Genomic DNA, 21,916 nt, shown 5'->3' with positions numbered 1-21,916 from the left:
AGTAACGCCAAATTCGAAATAGCTATTTCGAATGAAGTGCTGTGTAGACACTTATTTCGAATTAGGGGGCCTCCAGCCCTTCCCAGGGAGCCCTGGTGGCCACTCTGGGCACAACCACGCAAACTTCCTCTCCTCTCCCCAAGCCCTGGAGCCATTAAAGGGGTAGACCCTGGCCACAGTGCCTGTGCCAGCTCCAAGCCTGCCAGCTCAGAGCCAGCAGTGGCCACCGGGGTCCTGACCTAGTGGCCCCAAAATATGAGCCAGCAAGCCCCTGGCAGCCAGCTCTCCACCACTCCCCAGGAACAGTCTGCCAGCTCCCAGGAGCCTGACAGGGGCTGGAGAAGGCGAGCACCTTCCTGGTCCATGGTGGAGATCATGGACATTATTCAGGTTTGGGGGGGATGCCCCCAACATCCATGATCTCCGCACTAGATGGAGGAATGTGGCCGTCTATGGCAGGAGAGCTGCCAGCCTGGCCACCAAAGGCCACATGCGAACCCAGGAGCAGGTTTGCATGAAAATCAAGTTGGTCCGGCGAGACCCCCAACCCTGAGCCCTGAGCTTCCCCCTTCCAGATCCCTCCTCCCAGGTTTCCCCCACCCCTCTCTCACCCTCTCTCTTCTCCTCTCCCACCACCTTTCCCCTGTTTCCCCAGAGGTTCATCCCCACCCCCCACCCCCAGTTTTGTTAAATAAACCCAGTTTCTGGTTTTGAACATATGTGTCTTTTATTTGACATCAGGAAAGGGGGCTAGGGAGGGATAAGTGGATGGACATGAGGGAGGAATGGGGCACAAGCCCCCAGTAGGGAGGACCGGGGGGGCTCTGAGGGCTCCTCAGGGTGGACGCTCTCCCGCAGGGCCTCCTGGATCCTGACAGCCCCCCGATGGACACCCTAGATGGCAGCCTGCAGCAAGTGCAGCCGGGCTGATGGCAATGACCCCATGAAACGCACCGGCGTGCCCAGGGGCAGCTCTGGCTCCATGTGGCCGAGTGCTGTGATGTCCCAAGTGCGGGCACTCAGGGCACTCCAAGACAGGACTGCTTTGCTGTCCCGCATCGAGGTAGACAAGCAAGAGGGGAACCCTGAGAACTGTCTGTCTGGGGTGGGGGTAGGGTCCTTTTAAGCACGGAGCTCAGTTAGCCTCAGGCAGCAGCCCCACACACTAAGTCCTAACCTGATGCCTTGCCAGCACTGGTTCTGGCCAGCCTTAACTTGGGTTCAGGGTCCCCTCAGTGTGGATGCGCTATTTCGAAATAGGCTTTGTGTGTAGATGCGTTAATTCGAACTATCTTAATTCAAATTAACTATTTTGAATTAAGTTAACTCGAATTAACGCTGTTGTGTAGACGTACCGTTACTGAAAAGAGATGAAAGAGAAATTTGGAGTAGTGCTCAGTTTTGGCACAGCTACATCAAAGCTTAAGGTTTGAAAACTAGAAAAAAATGTATTTGGAAACCAAACTGACTAGTGCTCTTTTGTGTTAAAACATAGCAAATGATTAGCATTTATAGAGATGGAGGAGTAAAATACACTTGGAATTCCTGGATTATGGACCCAAGCAATGTCAGGTAAATCTGTTAGTCTTCTGTCTCTATATTTTAGAAATGTGCATCTGTCCATCCGTCTGAGAGTCCATTTGTTCAAGAACTTCTCCTAAAGGGAAGATACAAGCAGGTTTCCTCCAGTCCTACAGACCAAGACAAACACCTGCAAGATCTTTATTGGGCATTCTTAAAACTGAAATACCCACGCAGGGAAGTGGGAAAACAGTTTGACAAGTACCCAAAAGTCACTTACTTCAAGACAGGCCCAACAAGGAAAGTAACAGAACACCACTGGTTATCACCTAGGGCACATCTACACTATAGCGTGTCCATACTACAGGGAAACCTCGAAATTAGTCAGAGGCAGACTCCCATAGGGTGCATCTACGCTGCACTTGTAGCTCGAAATAAGACACGCCATTTGAGCTCGGCAAATTGTATATCTTAGTTTAATCTTATTTCAAAATAGTTTATTTTGAAATTTGGCGCTATCCCCACAGCACTTATTTCGAAATAACCCGCTATTCCAAAATGTCCCTTACTCCTTGTGGAATGAGGTTTGCAGGGACGTCAGAATAGTGAGCCCGTGATATTTTGAAATAACGGGTGCACTCAAAAGATGCAGAATAGCTATTTTGGGAAGCCAGAGGTATCCCGAACTAGCGCTGCCGTGTAGATGTAGCCTTAACGTGGATGCACTCCTTCAACTTAGAGCCCCAGGAAGCACTGGGGAGTAATGAGTTTGAATGGCCCTGGGGGGAGGTGGTAGTTATTTTGAAATAGCAGCAGTGGAACATCCACACGACCACTATTTCGAAATAACCCGTATCCCTCGAGGAAAGCAGGAGGACAGATTTTGAAATAACAAGCTTGGTAGTGTGGAGGCTCTGCTTGTTATTTCGAATTAATTCTCTAGTGCAGACCAGGGCTCAGCTTACACCCTCCAGCACATCATTGACAATCAGTCTACAACTTACCCTGGAAGATGACCCCTCCCTCTCACAGGCCGTGGGGGACAGGCCAGTCCTCGCCTACAGACAATCCCGCTCCCCTCAACCAGAGCAACCTCTGAGAGGTTTTGTGCATACCGGGAGTTGCATGTTGCCATGAATGTTGGCTGACTGTGTACACGGTTGCACTTTTCCCTCCCTGATAGACACAGAGTGTGGAGGATGGAGAATCAAGCCCTACGGATCTGCGATCTTCCCCGGCCTGGCTCTCTACAAGCAGCCTGACGCCAGGTGGTCTCCCTGGGTAGAAAAGGGCACAATCTCTCCGACAGCCCCTGTGCTACTGGGCAGGAGTCCAAGGTGATCTGAGTTTCCACCTGAAAAAAATTCAGAGACGCTATGTAGGGCAGGGGAAGGTCTATGAAGGGTCCCTTGACCAATCGATCGCAGTCCGTCGGTCCATGGAACTTTCCTCCCAATGCCGAGAAGGTCTCACGGTTCAAGACAACCCCGCTGGGCCTGTGAGGCCTTTGAAACATGGGCTTTTTAGGCAGGAAGAGAGATGTTCTCAGAGCAAAACCTGCCAGGGGCGGGCCTCAAACAAACCAGGCAGGGGGCCTGCATAGTCACATGCCGCTGCAGCCCCAGGTCTCGGGGCCAGGCTCTGCAGGGCTGCAACTTCAGCTGGGTTTGTAAGCAGCTGACTCAGCTGTCGTGGCTTTTGCTGCTAAAACGACGTCTGAGCCGTGGCTTCCATCTGTGGTCAGCATTGCCGGAGCCTGCTGCAGGCGTATGTGCAAGCAAGATCCAATAATAACAAAGCGCAGCCTGACCACATAGGCGGCAGCTGGAGGGGGCGGTGGCTTTCTCTGCAACACTTGTTGTGGCGTGAGAACGAACCAAAAGCAAGAAGAGAGAGGAACTCACAAGAACGAGACAACTCGCATGGCCAGCAGCATCAGCGTCCGCAGAGAGGGTGTTGCCAACCCCGGCTTTGTCCACGAGTCACACAACGAGGATCGTTCCCCGCAAGGCCTCAAGGGCTTCTATGGATCTGGGCTCATTTCAGCTATGGACGGAAGCCACAGTACTGCCCGTGACTGGATACCAGATGTGGTTAACCCCTGGAACTCCCCACAACTGGATACTAGGTGTGGTTAACCCCTGGCACTGCGCACGACAGGATACTGGGTGTGGTTAACTCCTGGGACTCCCTGCTACTGGATGTCAAGGGGACGGTTAACCCCTGGCACTTCCTGCTGCTGGATGTGATTATACAATTGCACTCCCTACTACTAAATACCAGGGAGTGGTTAACCAATGGCACTCCCCACTACTGGATACCAGAGGCTGGTTAACCCCTGGGACTCCCCGCTACTGGATACTAGGGCAGCAGCTAACCCCTGGCACTCCCTGCTACCAAATACTGGGCAGGGGTTAACCCCTGGCACTCCCTGCAACTGGACACCAGGTGTGGTTAACCCATGGGATCGTCCACCTCTGGATTCAAGCAGATTTGGCCCAAGGGTCTCTGTAAGAGGGTGCCTGGTACCTTAGCGCCACCTCTTCCAGCGCTTATGTTGGCAGCGGAGCGTCCGGCTGCCTAAGTCCCTTCCTGCTACAGGGTCGGCGGGGCTTGTCACAGCTGGTCCCAGGGCGCCCTTGCCCCTCGCTGGCCCCGTAGCAGAGCATGCACGTGGCCTGGCTTCCTGCCTTGCAGCAACTCTTCAGACCCCCAGCCGCGTCACATGCTCCAGGATGGGCAATGCCGGTCGAACCCGGCCTGGTTCCACATCCAACAGGAACCGGTCTCAGCCCCTCTGGAACGTCTGCCTGCAGCTCAGTCCCAGGCTCACTGCTCAGTCCGTCCCACGAGGCCCAGCACAGCGCCCGTCTGGTGGGCTCCAGCCCCTCTTGGCTCCCTCTGATTGCCCCTGCCCTGGAATTCTCCAAGGCTCCCTCCTTTGGGCAAGGCCTTCGCCTGCTCAGGGCCTGTCCGGCCACTGCCCTCCTGGGGGCCAGTAACAGAGTTCGGTTCCTTCTTTTTCGGTGCATCCAAAGTCCTCATGGGGGGTGTGGAATCCAGCTCTCCCCACTGCGCCAGACCCCACCCCAGGGGCCCTATAGACCTCAGCCATCTGCCCTGTCCCGTTCAACACACCCAGTCGCTGCTACAATTCCCTGCATCTCACCCTCCCCAGCAGCACTGCTCTGTCCAAGGTCCTGTCGCTTCCAGCCACACCCCTCCAACTGTGTTATGCTCATAAGAAGCACACGGGATCTTTTCAGGGGAAAAGGCACCATGCCATGTTTATTAAGAATACAGCAGAGAGGCAGTTAGCAGCTGCTTTATAAAGACAACCCCCCACACGCACACACACAGATCCTGCAGATGGTGCATCGTTACCAGTCCATGGAGGCTAAGTCAGTCTTGCAGGCCAGGCCAGGCTGACTGAGCAAAGAGTTGGGTTTCTCTGAGACTCCTCTGAGGCTTGGCTTTCAGGACTGAACCCCAAATCCCATGACAAGAGCTCCCCTTTTTGTACGTCAGTTCCCAATGGAGTCTATGGGTATTGCAGTGTCATGCTACAATCATCCATCCTTAGGAGTGTGAATCTGTGTTCCCCAGAGTTATCCTTTAATGGGGATTGTCAGGCTGCCCATTGTTGTCTCAGTCTTAGGGGTGTCTGCCTGTCTCCAGGGTTCGTCAATGCTGCTAATTCAATTCAGCCTTAAGGCACAATGGCTGTTTCCTTGTTATCTTCAAAGTTTCCACTTCTTCTTGTTGGCTCATCCTCACACACCCTCCACTCCCACCACACAACTGTACAGACTTTCAGACAAGAGCAATAGTTGCTAGAAGACAGGACTTAGTATATGATGCAGACAAGAGGTACAATGTAATTTGTAATGCTAACAGGGAGCAAGGCCTTACAGTAACATTATCTAATCCTGAGAGACAGAGAGAGAATTAGAAGCTACAGAACTTAAAAGCAAATCATTATACATCAAATCATTATGCATCATACAGCTAGTCTTCTACCCAATACTAATATATACATTTTTGCTATATGTGCACTGCAGCGCCTTTTATATGGGCCTGCTTGGCCCCCATTGGCTGCTCTTTGCAGCTCTCCCATTGGCTGCTTCCCTCACCGCCACTTGAGGCAGCTTGGAGGACCCTTTTCCTTGAGCTTTTCTGAGGCAAAGCCACAAGGCCTCCAGCAAGAGATCTCAGGGCCTAGTCTACCCAGCCACACACTAATGGGGCTAGGTCCTAAGGCTATAGAGAAGTCCTCCAGGAGGCTAGAGAGGCCATGGAGTAACCAGCCAACCAGGAGCCGGGGAGGACTATAAGAGAAACTGCAGGCTCAGTGGCAGCTCAGACCTGAAGGGAGTCGGTCAAAAGGGCTGGTGGAACCAGACACAGCTTAGAGTGGGGAGCTGCCAGGTCACTGTCTCCAAGAGGAGACGCCCTGGAGGCTCCGCTCTCCTCTTGAGCGGGAAAAGAGATGGAGCCTGGACTGGACTCAGACACTTGGCAGAGGGCACCGGGCCAGGCCCCTGTTAGAGATGCACCCCAGCAGGGGGCTGTGAACATCCCTGCAGCGTGGGACTTGGCCGTAGGGGTGAAGCGACAAGGCTTTTTTAAGACTCCCGCTGACTGAAGCAGGGCCGGAGCCCATCCGCGGCCGAGCATGGGTGCTTGCGGGAGGGGAGTCCGCCCTCCCCCCCCCATCACACGCCTACATACACTGGCTCCGGGAAGGGAAGCATTTTAATTCCCTTTGGCCTGAGACGTGGAGTGATACACGGCGCCCCCATGTGGACACGGTCTGCGACTGAGGGACTCCAGCACAGAGACAGTGACGTGGGATCTGTCAGGACTGCTGCAGGGGGCTGGTCAGTCTAGCACAGGAAGGTCCAACGAATTCAGGCTTGATATAAGATAATTAACTTTCACAGCAAGGGGGAATTACCATCGACCGAGATTTGCGGTGTAGTCTCTATCACCAGCTATTGTGAATCCGGGCAGGGTGGTTTTCTTCTTAGTCTGATGTAGGAATCAGTTTGGGAAAGTTCTCGGGCTTGTACGGGAAGTCACACGAGATGGCTACAGAGTTTCCTTCTGAGTTCATAATCTGACCTGAAGCCACAGAGATACGATCACTTGTGTGAACATGTGAGACTCCCTGTCACTGATCACAAGCCACGTCAGCCCTGGGAACAGCCTGGCACTGGACACGAGCCATGTCAACCCACAGGAACAGGGTTCCTGCCTCCTAACTGCCACCTTGGGGACAGAGGTTGTGCTGTGGCTCCCTGCCTCAGTTTCCCTTTGTGGTGGATAGGAGGATTGCTGGCCAGCACTTGGTGACTAAAGGATTAAACTCAGGTAGCTAGCACGGGGGTTGGCAGGGGAGAACCACCAATGGGGATACAGTGCTGAACTTTGAATTGGATATAGCACTAGCTCTGACAAAAAACAAACCCAAAGAGCTGCCACCATCCAGTGATTTCATCCTAAAAAACAGAAGGGAACACTTGAATTCCTGCCTATTGAGGACCACAAGCTCTTTTGCCCCAAAGAGCTTGGAAAAGGAAAAGAGCGAAACAAGCCGAAATCTCTGGTAGCCGACTATACACGCTAGGCAGGCAAATGCACACACAGACCCCCTCTTACTTTCCAGGACACAAGAATCAAATCATCCCCTTAAAAAAGAGATTTGTATTAATACAACAGAAGATACATTCAGTAAGGCAGACTTGATTGCTAGGTGTTACACAGCAAGTAAGTAAAACAAATTAAAACAGAGAAAATCTCTGGGAACAACTCTTAGATGGTGAATGGGGGAGGGGAGGCATGGATTCACACAGACATTCAAACCAAACCACAAAAGCAAAGACAAATACCCTGGTCACGACTAGATCCACTTCTCCCTCTACTCACAATCTGGGCTGATCCATACTTCAAGGTCCAGTTACTCCCATGTCCCATATTTCTTATGGATCTGGTCATTCCGGTCCCTGCCTCTGCTCCCTCCAGCCCTTACTTACAACAGACAAGGGAAGAGAAGACCAGGTAGCTGTAACCAATTCAGATTTCAGCACCGTATCCACATTGGGTCTTCTGGCCCCCTGCCAACACCCTTGCTAGCTACCTGAGTTTAACCCTTTAGTCATTGGGTGCTGGACAGGAGGAGTGCTGGCCATCACATGCCCCTCAAATCATAGGCATGCTGGACAGATGGCCCACACTGGCTGTGATTTCTTCCTGAAGAGCTAGGAAGAAACATAGTCAATAAGTTACATGAACACACTACATTTACTACTGAATATGCAAAGAATTAAACATGTGGCCAGCACTCCTCCTGTCCATCACTCCCTTGTGTGAACACCACAAGGGATACAAAACACTCCCCTTCTCGGGTTCATTTTATTTCCTTCAGTTGCATATTGGTCCTCTGGATCCCCAGCCTAGTTCCCATTGACAGGGAAGAAGCCTCTCCGTTTTAGATGCAGCAGTAGGAAGGGTTTTCTTTAAGAGCTCTTGGTTCCAGATAGTTAAAACCCTTGGCAGACCTAGAACCGTGAAGTTACAGCGCCAGGTAGGAATCTCGAAGGCCACCATGAAACCAGCTTTATTACCAAGTGCTTGGAATGACCAAGGCTCTAAGAAAAGACAGGTGGGAGGGTGGTTGAATGTGCGAAGTTCTAGGGAGTCAGGATTCTAGCACCTGAGAAACAATTGAGATTAAAAACACACACAGAGACCACGCTTCTAGATCTAGCCAGGAATCTAGAACCCGAGGGGCCCTACCCGGCTTTGCCACATGAAGAAAGCTGGAATCCACGAGGACCTATAGACCTGGAATACAGGGGATTTTATGCCATTCAAAAGCAGTTTGACATGGTTCTAGAGTCAGGCTAGTATAAAACTCATGGGATCATATGGCGTTTAAAACTATTTGGTTCTAAATGCTAACGCTGCCCTAGATCTAATCAGGAATCTAGAACTCCCAGGACCCTAGAAGATAAGTTGCCAAGAGACACCAAACAAACACAAATCTAGAATCTGAACCCTGAAGAACTCTGTTCAGTTAGGAAATCTTGAGATACCTAATGTGTTTGCCCAGCAAAGCGTCCGTGTGTCTGTGCTGCCACCCCCAAGCCCTGCCCTGTTTGTTGAGCTCACTCTGTCTTCTACATGCTCCACCCCACCTGGTCTGGAAAGGATCATTTGGACACTTAGCAGAAAAAACACCTATGGACCAGCCTTTGCTGGCTTCCTGGAAGTTCCTGAGTCCTGGCTTCCAGGTTCCCCGCTTTGCTATCCCAGGTGCTTGACCAGCACCTCACAGATTGAGACAGACCCCAGGGAGAGAACGGGCCTGTGGTTTGCTCAAGTCCTTTCGGAGGATGGAGGAGTGTCCCACAACCTGGAGAGATCCCCAGCTCATAAGAGAGGATGGCTCACAAATGATACAACTCTTAGCAGAGAAGGATGGTGACTGGGAATCAGGATTCCTGGGTTGGAACCTGAATGACAAGGGATGGAGTTTAAGCATTATAAATAGGGACTGTCTCATCTCATTGACTTTAAATTCACCCTCCAGGGTCCCTAGGGTTGGCCGCTGTCGGCAGACAGGCTACTGGGCTAGATGGACCTTTGGTCTGACCCAGTACGGCCGTTCTTATGTTTTTATTTTCTAAGCTCAGGGTCGGGGTCTCACTGGACCACCTTGATTTTCATGCAAACCTGCTCCTGGATGGCCAAGCTGGCAGCTATCCTGCCCTAGACGGCCACTTTCCTGTGCCTAGTGCAGAGGTCGTGGATGAGGTCCACGATGTCCGCACTAGCCCAGGAGGGAGCCCGCCTCTTGTAGCCCCGGGCAGGCTCTTGGGAGCTGCCAGCCTGGTCCCGGGAAGAGACGGAGGGCTGGGTGGCTGGCTCGTGCTGTGCCAGGTGCAGGGTCTGCTGGCTGGGTGCTGGCAGGCTTGCACCTGACATGGGCACCGTAGCCAGACTGTGCCCATTTAAGGGCTCCGGGGCCGGGAGGGGGACAGACAAGTTTCCCTGGTGGTGCCCAGAGTGGCCACCAGGGCAAGCTGAGAAGGCCTAGCCTCCCACTAGTTCAAATTAAGTGGCTACACAGCCCTTAATTTGAACTACTTAATTCGAACTAGGCATTAGTTCTCGTAGAATGAGCTTTACCTAGTTCGAATTAAGTTCGAACTAGCGGTTTGTATGTGTAGCGCCTATTAAAGTTAATTCGAACTAATATCTGTTAGTTCTAATTAACTTTATAGTGTAGACATACCCTCACTGTGCTCTAATCTAACAAGGTTTGGATCTGGCAACTGCTCTTGTGCCATTGAAGGGTGCCACTGATGACTGTCTGAGATTGAAAATACTGATAAATCTGTAGAATCTGGAGATAGCTGTGACTCTAGAATCCAAGAATACTCAGGGTTTATGAACAGTGAAATACCTGGAACCCATCAGGCCTTAGACCCATTGGGAATCTAACAATGAATGGAGCACACCAAGTTTTCAACTCTTCCTAAGTCTGGGCAAATTCAGATCATCCCCTCTTATATGTTCTGGATTTCTGACCCGTGTCTTCCACTAGACTCGTGGGCACTGCTCTCGAGTTCGTCAACAAATGCCGCCTTGACCAGGGTGAGAAGAGACGTCCTGAAGACCTGCTTGAACTTTTCCCCCACAAACAGGTAGAGGACGGGAGTGAAACAGGCATTGAAGAAGGATGTGACAATGTAAATAACGAACATGGCACTTGTCACCAACTCTGAAACATCCTTGCAGAGCTTCAATCCATGGTAGAGGTGATAGGGAAGCCAGGAGAGGAAGAAGGAAGCCACCGCGGCAGCCATGACTTTGAAGGGCTTCCTACCCCACGCCAGCCTCTTCTCTTTCATTTTCAACCCCATCTGGCCGTAACATCCTGCGATGGTGCAGAAGGGCAGCAGGAAGCCCAGCAGGAACCGGACTACAAAGATGGCCACATGGATCTGTCTCTCCCGATCCAGCATCTCAGCTCTGGTCCAGGCTTTGGAGAGAGCATAATTGTTGATACAGATGATTCTGCCCCCCTCCTCCACACGGGTCTCCCGGAAAGCCAGGTAGGGGGTGCTGAGAGCAAAGGAAACCAGCCACATACCCACGACAAGGTTCCTAGCCCGGCTCATGGTGCGATGATGCCGGGACCAGACAGGGTGGCAGGTCAGGGCGTAGCGGTCCAGGCTGATGAGGGTGAGGAGGAAGACGCAGGAGAACATGCCCACGGAGATGCAGGTGTTGAAGAGTTTGCACATGGCCGTGCCGAAGACCCAGCGGTAACCCAGGAGGATGTAGACAGCGAAGAAGGGGATCAGCAGGGTGAAGAGGAGGTAGCACAACACCAGGTTGAGGAACCAGAGTGTGGTCACCGTCCTCCTTATCTTCTGCCTTAGCACCCACAGGTACAGACTGTTCACCACCACACCCACCAGAGAGGTGGGGAAGAGCAACACGGCCATGACGAGGTGTGTGGCACTCACGGCTGCGGGGCTCTGGCTGGAATTTGCCTCCATGGCTGGTGGGAGAATTGTGATCTCTTGTTCCATGGTGCCCTGCAGAGAGACGGAAGAGGAGTTAGACTTGGAAGGGACAACACAGGATGAGAGGAGTGTGGAAGAGGAGGAAAGGAGAAATACCACAATGGGCTCATTGTCAGAGGCTGGAGAGGGATGGCAGGAGACAAATCGCTTGATCATTGTCTTTGGTCCACCCTCTCTGGGGCACCTGGTGCTGGCCACTATCGGCAGACAGGATACTGGGCTAGAAGGACCTTTGGTCTGACCCAGTACGGCCGTTCTTATGTTCTATGTTCTTATGTACCACGATGGGCTGGGAATGTACCATTGGAGAGGACCTTTATGGGCACTATCTGGTCCTCTAGAATGTCCAGGCTGAATATGCTCAGCAACTAGGCTATGGCCGGTGGAACTCACTGCTGCAAGATGGAGCGATAAGCAGCAGAGGAGGAAGAGCAGACATGGCAGGAGTGAGGAAGGGGACAGTCTAGCTGGTCTAACACACAGCTATGCCGGGAACGCCATGTGGCTGTGAGTTGGAGGGCAGCCTGGCTTGGGGGGGGGAATGGACAATGGGGCCTTTCCCCACTAGGAGGTGCTGGCTCCAAGCTGTCTCCAGGGCAGGGTGGAGCTGGCTCAGGAAGGTGGGATCAGTGTTGCTGTCTTCTAGCCTGCAGGAGCTGGCACCAGTGGAACTCTGCTACAAGTTGGAACAAGCTGTTATCTGCCTGTGACAGGAACTGCAGTTACATCCCATCCCATGGGCTCAGACAGGGTCCATCCCCCCTCTTTATAACACAGGAAACCTCTGTCCACCAAGCTGCTTCTCTGGGTTACTGCCTCAGACTGTGCCCCACCCGTGACCTTGTTCGATTGGAATCTTCTTCGATACCGAATCCCTTTCAGACCTGTCAAGCCTTAGGCAGTGGCAGGGCCACTCAGGAAGGCCAGAGCTATAAAAAGCCCATTTCTAAGCCACAGTGGAGCTAGCACACTAGAGCAGCTAACAGGGGAGGGGGTGAGGGAGTTCAGAGCAGGAGTTGTGCTGGAGACTAAATACACTTGGCATTCTTTAAGACTTCCTTGAACTCAACTAAAACCCCCTCATTAATCAGACACCCTATCAAGGAACTCATTAGCTGTAGGAGTACAAAGATGCAGGCAGGAGCCCAGCAGCAGCATGCGGCCTGTCCTGTTTATTGCACCCAGTGTAGCATGTGATTCCCTGCCCTGTGGGCGGGTGGCGTATGTGTGCATTTTGTGCAAGGTGCTCCTGACCCTCCTGGCTTTGGAGGCCAGGTTGGATGAATTGGTGGAGCTATGGGAGGCAGAGAGGTGCATAGATGAAGCTTTCCGGGACACTGTAGAACTGTCCCACCTCCGGTCAGACAGCCCCTGTGCTGTTAAGGAGGGTGAAAGGCTCAGGGAAGGAGAGCAGTCAATTGGAGCAGAAGGAAAACATCCCATAGCTGGGACCCTCCTTCCAGAGAATGTTGTGGGAACCTCTCACACTGAGGATACCTCTCCGGAGGAGGGAACTCCAGTCATTAGGAAAAAGCAAGTTTTAGTGATGGGGGATTCCATCAACAGAAACATAGACAGCTGGGTTTGTGATGACTGGGAAAACCATGTGGTGACTTGCCTGCCTGGTGTAAAGGTTGCGGATTTCTCGAGACATCTAGATAGTCTTATGTATAGTGCTGGGGAGGAGCAGGTGGTCGTGGTGCATGTAGGTACCAATGACATAGGGAAGGGTAGGAGAGAGGATCCGGAGGCTAAATTTAGGCTTCTAGGAAAGATTGAAATCCAGGGCTTCTCTGGTAGCGTTCTCTGAAATGCTTCCAGTTCAACACACAGGGCCAGGTAGGCAGAAGTGCAGGGTCTTGTTGCGTGGATGAAATGTGTAGGGAGGGATTTAGATTATTAGGAACTGGGGAAACTTTTGGGATGGGGGAGCATATACAGGAAGGATGGGCTCCACCTACACCAAAAATGGAACCAGACTGCTGGCACTTATTAAAAAGATTGTAGAGCAGTTTAAATGAAGAGCTGGGAGAGAGCCGACGGATGCAGAGAAACACATGGATCAGTGAAACAAAAAACAGGACTATGTAGCACTTTAAAGACTAACAAGACGGTTTATTAGGTGATGAGCTTCCTTGAGCCAGACCCACTTCCTCAGATCAAATTGTGGAAGAAAATAGGCATGACCATATACCAAAGGGATACAATCAAAAAAAGTGAACACATATAAAAAGGACAAATCAAATTTCAGAACAGAGGGGGGTGGGAGGGAGGTAAATGTCTGTGAGCTAATGATATTAGAGGTGATAATTGGGGAAGCTATCTTTGCAATGAGTAAGATAATTAGCGTCTTTGTTAAGACCCCAGCATAAAGTGTCAAATTTAAGCATGAATGACAGTTCAGAGGTTTCTCTTTCAAGTCTGATATTTAAATCCCAGGCTTCATTTGCAACTCTGGTTGCCTGATTTGCCTACCTAGCTTGAATTAACGAGCTAGTGTAGACATACCCTTAGAGATTCTTCATGTCCTAGAAAAAGGAGAGGATGGAAAATGAGGTGTGGGTAAGACCAGATGAGAAAGAGACAAATGAAAGAGTCCCATCCAGTCAGATCAGGAGATGGCAGACTGCTAAATAGTGACAAATTTATGTACAAACACTAGGGCTTTGTCTAGACTGCATCCCTTTTCCGTAAAATGGATGCAAATTAGACACATCGCAATTGCAAATGAAGCGGGGATTTAAATCCCCTCCGCTTCATTTGCATAAACATGGCTGCCACTTTTTTCCAGCTCAGGGCTTTGCCGGAAAAAAGCGCCAGTCTAGACAGGGGATCTTTCAGAAAATAAAGCCTTTTCCGAAAGATCCCTTATTCCTCTTAAAAAAAGGAATAAGGGATCTTTCGGAAAAAGCTTTATTTTCCAAAAGATCCCCGTCTAGACTGGCGCTTTTTTCCAGCAAAGCCCCGAGCGGGAAAAAAGCGGCAGCCATGTTTATGCAAATGAAGCGGGGGGGATTTAAATCCCCGCTTCATTTGCCATTGCGATGTGTCTAATTTGCATCCCTTTTACGGAAAAGGGATGCAGTCTAGACACAGCCTAGAAGTCTAAATAATAAGATGGGTGAACGAAAGTGCCTCATATCTAAGGAGGATATTGATATAATAGACATCATAGAAACTTGGTGGAATAAGGACAATCAATGGGACACAGTCATACCAGGGTAACAAAAAAAAAATCTATTGGAAGGACAGAAGAGATCTTGCTGGTGGGGGAGGAGCACTACAAGGCTATGTCTAGACTGCAGGCTTCTTTCGAAAGAGGCTTTTTCGAAAGATTGCGTCTAGACTACAGGCGGATCTTTCGATAGAGGAAATCCGCTTTTTCGAAAGAGAGCACCCAGCGAGTCTGGATGCTCTCTTTCGAAGACGGCCTCTTTACATTGTAGAACGCCTTCTTTTGAAAGAGGAACTTTCGAAAGAAGGTGTTCTTCCTCGTGAAACGAGGTTTACCGCCATCGAAAGAAAAGCCGCGTTCTTTCGAAATAATTTCGAAAGAACGCGGCTTGAATCTGGACGCAGGGGAAGTTTTTTCGGGAAAAGGCTACTTTTCCCGAAAAAAACCCTGAGTCTGGACACGGCCCAAGTGAAAACAAGTGTAGAATCAAATGAAGTAAAAATCTTAAATGAACCAAAATGTTCCAGAGAATCTCTATGGGTTGCAATTCCATGCTCCAATAATAAGAACATAGCAGCAGGGATCTATTATCGACCACCTGACCAGGACAGGGTAATGACTATGAAATGCTCAGGGAGATGAGAGGCAATCAAAATAAAAACCTCAAATAGGGAGGGGTTTCAGCTATCCCCATATTGACTGAGTGCACATCACCTCAGGACAGGATGTAGAAATAAAGTTTGACATTTTAAATTACTGCTTCTTGAACAGGTGGTTCTGGAACCCACAAACAGATAGGCTATTCTAGATTTAGCACTGGACTGCTTGTAAATAGTGACCATATTGTAATAAAATTTAACATCCCCATGGCAACAAACACCTCAGCAGCTCAGCACTGTGGCATTTAATTTCAGAAAGGGGAATGACACAAAAATGAGGTGGTTAGTTAACCAGAAATTAAAAGGTATAGCACCAAAAATACAATTCCTGCAAGCTGCACAGAAACTTTTCAAAGACACCATAATACAGGCCCAATTTAAATGTATACGCCAATTAAAAACACAGTAAGAGAACCAAAAAAGTGTCGCTGACTTAATCATCACGTAAAAGCAGAGTGAGAGATAAAAAGGCATCATTTCAAAAGTGGAAGTTAAATTCGAGTGAGGAACATAGAAAGGAGCATAAACTCTATCAATGAAGTGTAAAGATATTTGGAAGCCCAAAAAGGAATTTGAAGAACAGCCAGCCAAAAACTCAAAAAGTAATAGCAAAACTTTCAGTACATCAGAAGCAGGAAGCTGACTAAGCAAGTGGGGCTACTGGACGACAGAGATCTCAAAGACATGAAGACTTTTGCAGAGAAACTAAATGAATTCTTTGCATCCATCCTCATGGCTGAATATGTGAAGGAGATTCTTAAACTTGAGCCTTTCTTTGTAGGTGACAAATCTGAGGAATTATCCCAGATTGAGGTGCCATTGCAGGACATTTTGGAACAAACTGATAAACTGAACAGAAACAAGTCACCAGGATTAGTTGGCATTCACCCAAGAGTTCTGAAAACTCAAATGTGAAACTGCAGAACTATGAGCTGTGGTTTCACCTATCCTTTAAATCAGTTTCTGTACCTAATGACTGGAACATAGCTAACATCAAGCCAATATTTAAGAAGGGGTCTAGATGTGATCCTGGCAGTTACAAACCGGTAAGTCTAATGCAAGTGCTGGGCAAATTAGTAGAAACTATAGTAAAGAATAAAACTGTCAGACACATTCATGAACATAATTTGTTGGGGGTAAAGTCAACCTGGTTTCTGTAAAGGGAAATCCTGCCTTGCTAATCGGCTAGAGTTCTTTGAGGGGGGTCAACAAGCTTGTGTACAAGGCAGATCCAGAGGCTCCAGTGTACTTAGATTTCCAGAAAGCCTTTGACAAGGTCCCTCAAAGGCTCTTAAGAAAAGTAAGTTGTCATGGGATAAATGGGAAAGTCCTTTCATGGACTGAGAACTGGTTAAAAGACAGAAAACAAAGGGTAGGAATAAATGGTCAGTTTTCAGAGTGGAGAGTGGTAACTAGTGAGTCTCCCAAGGGTCTGTCCTGGGATCAATCCTATTCAATTTATTTACAATTTATCTAGAGAAAGGGATAAACAAGGAGGTGGTAAAATTTGCACATGATACTAAACTGCTCAAGATAGTTAAGACCAAAACAGACTGTGAAGACCTTCAAAAAGATCTCACCAAACTAGTTGACTGAGCAACAAAACGGCAAATGAAATTTAATGTTGATAAATGTAAAGTAATGCACATTGGAAAAAATAATCCCAACAATACGTACAATACGAAGGGGACTAATTTAGCTACAATCACACAAGAGAGCGATCTTGGAGTTATTGTGGAGAGTTCTCTGACAACATCCACTCCATGTGCAGTGGCAGCCAAAAAAGGAAACAGAATGTTAGGAGTCATTTATAAAAAGATCCAGAATAAGAAAGAGAATCTCTTATTGCCTCCATATAAATCCATGGTACGCCCACATCTTGAATACTGCGTACAGTTTAGGGATGTAAGACAGTAGTCGATTAGCCAACTACCCAATCAGCTTATCGGGTTGTCAAGTGCCTACTCATACCTATCTCAGAGGCAGCAAGGGGGGCAGGAGAAGCAGGAGTCAACGCTGGAGGTGGGGGGGGGTCAGCTTAAAAGCTGGTTCCCCACCAGCATTGTTTCTGCTCCCCTCTTGCCACCTCTATCAGAAGGGGCAAGGGAGGCTGTTCCGGCAGCAGCCACTGGCCATGAGGAGTCCCAGTGGGAAGCTGGGATGCCAGCACACAGGGGCTGCTCCTGGCTGGACAGGCAGCCCTTCTCGGTCCTGGCTTGTGCCGGGACCAAACCGTGCTGCAGTGCCTGCTCCTCCCCCCCCCCCCCGCCCCCCAGCTCCTACTGAATTTTAAATTGCAGAGCCGTAGCAAGGCTTGTCCCCAGCAAGAGCCAGGACTGAGCGGGGCTGCCTTCTGCTATGGAGTAATTGATAACAATTTATCGACTACTCGATTACTAAAATGACCTCAATTTAACATCCCTAGTACAAATGTGGTCACCTCATCTCAAAAATGAGCTCTTGGCATAGGAAAGGGTAAGAAAAAGGCAACAAAAATAATCAGGGGTTTGGAACAGCAGCCATACAAGGAGAGATTCAAATGACTGGGGCTTTTCAGTTTAGAAGAGAGGAGACTAAGTGGGGGATAGCACAGAGGTCTGTAAAACCATGACTGATGTGGAGAAAGAAAATTAGGAAAAGTTCCCATAACACAAGGACCAGGGGACACCAAATGAAATCAATAGTTATCAGGTTTTAAAACAAACCAAAGAAAATATTTCTTCACACAGCACAAGGGCAACCTGTGGAACTCCTTGCCATAGGATGTTATGAAGACCAGGACTTTAACAGGGTTAAAAAAGAACTAGATACATTACTGGAGGTGAGGACCATCAAAACTTATTAGCCAGGATGGTAGGAATACTGACCCGAGCCTCTGTTTGTCAGAAACTGGGAATAGGCAACAGGGGAGGGCGCATCTCGCATTGGCCACTGTGGGCAGACAGGGCACTGGGCTAGATGGACCTTTGATCGGACCCAGTCTGGCCGTTCTTATGCTCTTGCTACTCTGCAGAGTGGCCTACTGGTTAGAGAAGGGGAGGCCAGAAACCAGGACTCCTGGTTTTGGTCCTTGGCTCTGGGGATGGGGATGAGAACTCCAGGGCTGTGTGAGGGAGGGGAGTTCTGTGTCTTAGGGCTTCCCAGGTGGGGAACATCTCATCTGATTAATGTGAAAAAGAGTAAAATTCACCCATCACAGACCTCCCTTGTCACCTCTATTGTGTGCTTCAGGCTAACCCAAATAGTCCCTAGTGGCAGGCAGACTCACAGGCTAACACAGCTAATACCCTATGGCAGGGAGTTCCACTGATTTGCCTTGACAATGGCCCATTTGTGGCTTCCAGGCACCCTTAGAAAGAAAATTCCCCTTAAGACCTGGCCTCTGCCCGTCATCTCAACTCACCGGGGTGGCACAGGAGCCAGTGAAGACAGAGACTTGGATGACGTGTCTGTCCAGCAAAGCGTCTGTGAGTCTGTCCCAGCACTCCGGAGCCCTTCTCTATGTGGTGAGTTCAGTCCTTGTAGCTTTGTCTTCTACACGCTCCACCCCCCAGCTGCTCTCTGAGATCCACAAGCTGTAAAACCATCAACGGAAATTGTCACTGGACACTCTTAGCAAACAACCCACAGCAGCAGCAGGCACTAGCTTAGAGGCAGAGAGAGAACCCAAGTGCCCTGGCCTCCAGCCCCACTAATACAGCAGATGTGGGGCTAGGAGCCCATCTATTGGGAGGTGCCCCTGTGGGGAGGAAGGGCCTGTGTTTTGCACCTTTTTGTACCACAGGCTGCACTTCAGAGATAACCCTGAGCTTGTCATGCAAGCTCACATCACTGACGATACAATACCTGGCCAAGGAGTGAGTTGTCTAGCGGTTAGAGCAGGGAGACTGGGGGAAGGGTCCAGTGGTGAGAGCAGGGTAATAGCTCTCAGGGCTCTCGTGCTATTGACGTGTGGTGGGGACGTGCTTCTGTGAAAATAACTTCTGTGAAATCCTGCCCTGCATAAAACCTCAGTCCCAGCAAGCCCCCCCAGACTGGGCGTGTGTATTCTTGGAGCTGGGACCTCCAGGTCCCTGCTGGGAAGCCAGCTCTGCGGGAAAAAGAAAACCTTCAAGAGCCGGGGATGGGAGAGCACGGGGGTGTGGGCGGCAGCCAGGACGCCTGGTTCTCCCTGTACCAGGCGGTTCATGCAGGGAGGAGACAAACGCAGGGTTTGCCGGGCCTGGGCTCCACACGTCTGACTCTCCCTCGTCGCCCATCCCCTCTGTGTTCCCCACTGCTCCTTAGGGTCTCCCAGCCTCTCCCCCAGCCCAGCCCCTCCCTATTCCCAGTCAGCTGAGCCCCTCAGCTCCTCCCCTTCCTGGCCAGCCCAGTCCCACCCCTCACAGTAATTCCGGTCACTGGCCGCATGGCCTGGGTTTACGCTGGTCACATGCAAGCACCTCCCGCTCTGGGCACGTTCTCCTCCATCCTTCTCTTCTGCCTTTCCTGCCTGGGCAGCTCCACCTGTCCCTGCTGCCCGTCTGCTCCTGCCCTCCCCACACTGTGGCCCAGGCCAGGGCATTGGCCCCAGGCGTGTGGCTCATCTCCTTCCCCAGGTCTCGGGCTGCTCCTGGAGGTGGCGGGGCAGGTTCACCTGCAGCAAGTTACACCCTCTCTGGGGAAGAAGCCGGATCCAAGACTCAGGGCTAGAGGACATGGTTCCATTGGGCGAATTTTGGGCACCGTTCCTGCGGCCTCTGCCAGCGCAGAACGTCACGGCTGGACAGGATGGAGAGGAGGAAGAAGGGGCTGGCGGGATGGCCAGGAGGGCCTCATTCCTCATTTGCTGGCTGCCCGACCACCTCTCCCACGGCCTGCTGCTCCACAAGAACACAGCGCCAGCCATGAGCGCCTGCCTGTTTCTTGGCGCCCCCTGGCCATGTGTCAACACTCACGCCGCCATTCCTCTGCATCTTCATGGGGAGATGTTCTGGCCAGAGCTAGGACGCCCCCCCCCACCGCTCTGCTGCAGGTGGCTTTCCTTCATCATCCCGGCAGTGAAGTACCTGAGCCCGGGGGGAAACAAGGCAGAGAAGGTGAGGGGCTGGCACTGGAGCTGGCCGGAAAGTGCCAGGAGGGAGAGAGCACTGGGAACAGGCCAGCCCAACGGTTCCACAGGTATCTGAGTGTCTGTAAACCCAGCTCCCAGAGTCCTTGTCATCTGCAGGCCCTAGGTCTCTGCGTGTTTCCAAAGCCAGTGGGGCGTTTAGGGTTCTGGATGGCAGGCTGGCTCTGGGAACGTGGTTTGTTTTAGGTCGCCCAGTGTGGTCTCACCTCACTGATTCTCACGGGGTCTGCATTGCTGGCTGGCTGGCTAGGACCTTCTTTGTGCGAAGTCTCTCTGGGTACATCTACACTACAGCGCTAATTCGAACTAACTTAATTCGAATTAGTTAATTCGAACTAAGTTAATTCGAACTAACGCATCTAGAACTAAAAACTAGTTCGAATTAGCGTTTTGCTAATTCGAACTAGCGCGTCCACACTGATTGGACGCAGGGGGGCATTTAAGGGCAGCTGAAACCGGTTCTGGCAGGGCATCAGGTCAGTAGTTGCTTTGTGTGGCTGCTGTCTGAGGCTATCTGAGGCTCGTGCTTAAAGGGACCCCCCCCCCCGGACAGCCGGTTCTCAGCTTTTCCTGCTTCCTTGCCAACCTCACCGAGGGACAGCAAAGCGTTGGTCTCTGTGCCCGTCTGCGTCTGGCGTCTGGACACCAGCACCGACTGGTGGGACCGCATTGTCCTGGAGCGCTGGGACGACCGACAGTGGACCCAGAACTTCAGGATGAGGAGGGACACCTTCCTGGAGCTCTGCGAGTGGCTCGCCCCTGCCCTGCGCAGAAGGGACACTCGCATGAGGCCCGCCATCCCCCTCCAGAAGCGGGTGGCCATCGCCCTCTGGAAGCTCTCCACGCCGGACAGCTACCGATCCGTCGGGAACCAGTTCAGCGTGGGGAGATCCACCATCGGAGCAGTGCTCATGCAGGTAAGGCGCTCGTCGGCCACTGAGCCGGGGGGGAGGGGAGCTGCAAGAAGGGGATGGGCCGCCCCAGGGACAAAGGGGGGGCGGGAGGAGGCGAAAACGCCCCGCACCAGAGGGGTCGGTCTGTCCCGGCCGTACTACACGCCGCCAGGGGGGTTGCTACCGGGAGTGGGGCGCGGGACACTGCCAGGGCACGAACGCTCCCAGCCACCCGGGCGCCCCACTGATTGGCGCTTTGCTGTGTCTCTCTCCGTAGGTGGTCAAGGCCATCAACCGGGTGCTGCTCCGCAGGGTGGTCCGCCTCGCCGACCCGGACGCCGTCATCCGGGGATTCAGCGCCCTCGGCTTCCCCAACTGCGGGGGGGCCATCGACGGGACGCACATCCCCATCCGTGCCCCGGAACACCAGGCGTCCCGGTACGTCAACTGCAAGGGGTACTTCTCCGTCATCCTGCAGGCCGTGTGTGACCACCGAGGCCAGTTCACGGACATTAATGTGGGCTGGTCCGGCAAAGCACACGACGCCCGGGTGTACCGCAACTCCTCCGTGTGCCAGCGGCTGCAGGACGGGACCTTCTTCCCCGACCGCCACATCAGGGTCGGGGACGTGGACATGCCCGTGTTCCTGGTGGGGGATGCCGCCTACCCACTGCAGCCCTGGCTCATGAAGCCCTACACGGGGCACCTCAATCCCTCCCCCCAGGCCTTCAATGCCAGGCTGACCAGGGCCCGCATCGTGATAGAGGGGGCCTTCGGGCGACTGAAAGCCCGATTTAGATGCCTCCTCACCTGTCTGGACCTGGCCGAGCACAGCATCCCTCCCGTGGTGGCGGCATGTTGTGTGCTCCACAATTTGTGTGAGCGGAAGGGGGAGGCTTTCCTGCCAGCCTGGATGGCTGAGGCTGACCGCATGGCTGGACACTACGGTCAGCCCCGCA

General features: G+C 51.5%; 1 protein-coding gene across 1 annotated transcript; it reads right to left on the bottom strand.

Moving 5' to 3' along the window:
- Positions 1–4,796: 4,796 nt before the first annotated feature.
- LOC102459745 (putative G protein-coupled receptor 33) lies at positions 4,797–20,968 on the bottom strand. The gene is made up of 2 exons (XM_075907376.2): positions 18,358–20,968; positions 4,797–11,132 (listed from the first exon to the last, which is right to left on the bottom strand). The coding sequence occupies exon 2, from the start codon at positions 11,124–11,126 to the stop codon at positions 10,095–10,097; it is 1,032 nt and encodes a 343-aa protein (XP_075763491.2). The 5' UTR covers positions 11,127–11,132; positions 18,358–20,968; the 3' UTR covers positions 4,797–10,094.
- Between the last annotated feature and the right edge of the window lie 948 nt (positions 20,969–21,916).

Source organism: Pelodiscus sinensis, chromosome 22 (assembly GCF_052426305.1).
Source record: "Pelodiscus sinensis isolate ZL-2025 chromosome 22, ASM5242630v1, whole genome shotgun sequence".
NCBI lineage: Eukaryota > Metazoa > Chordata > Testudines > Trionychidae > Pelodiscus > Pelodiscus sinensis.
This window is presented reverse-complemented; position numbering and strand designations above follow the sequence as displayed.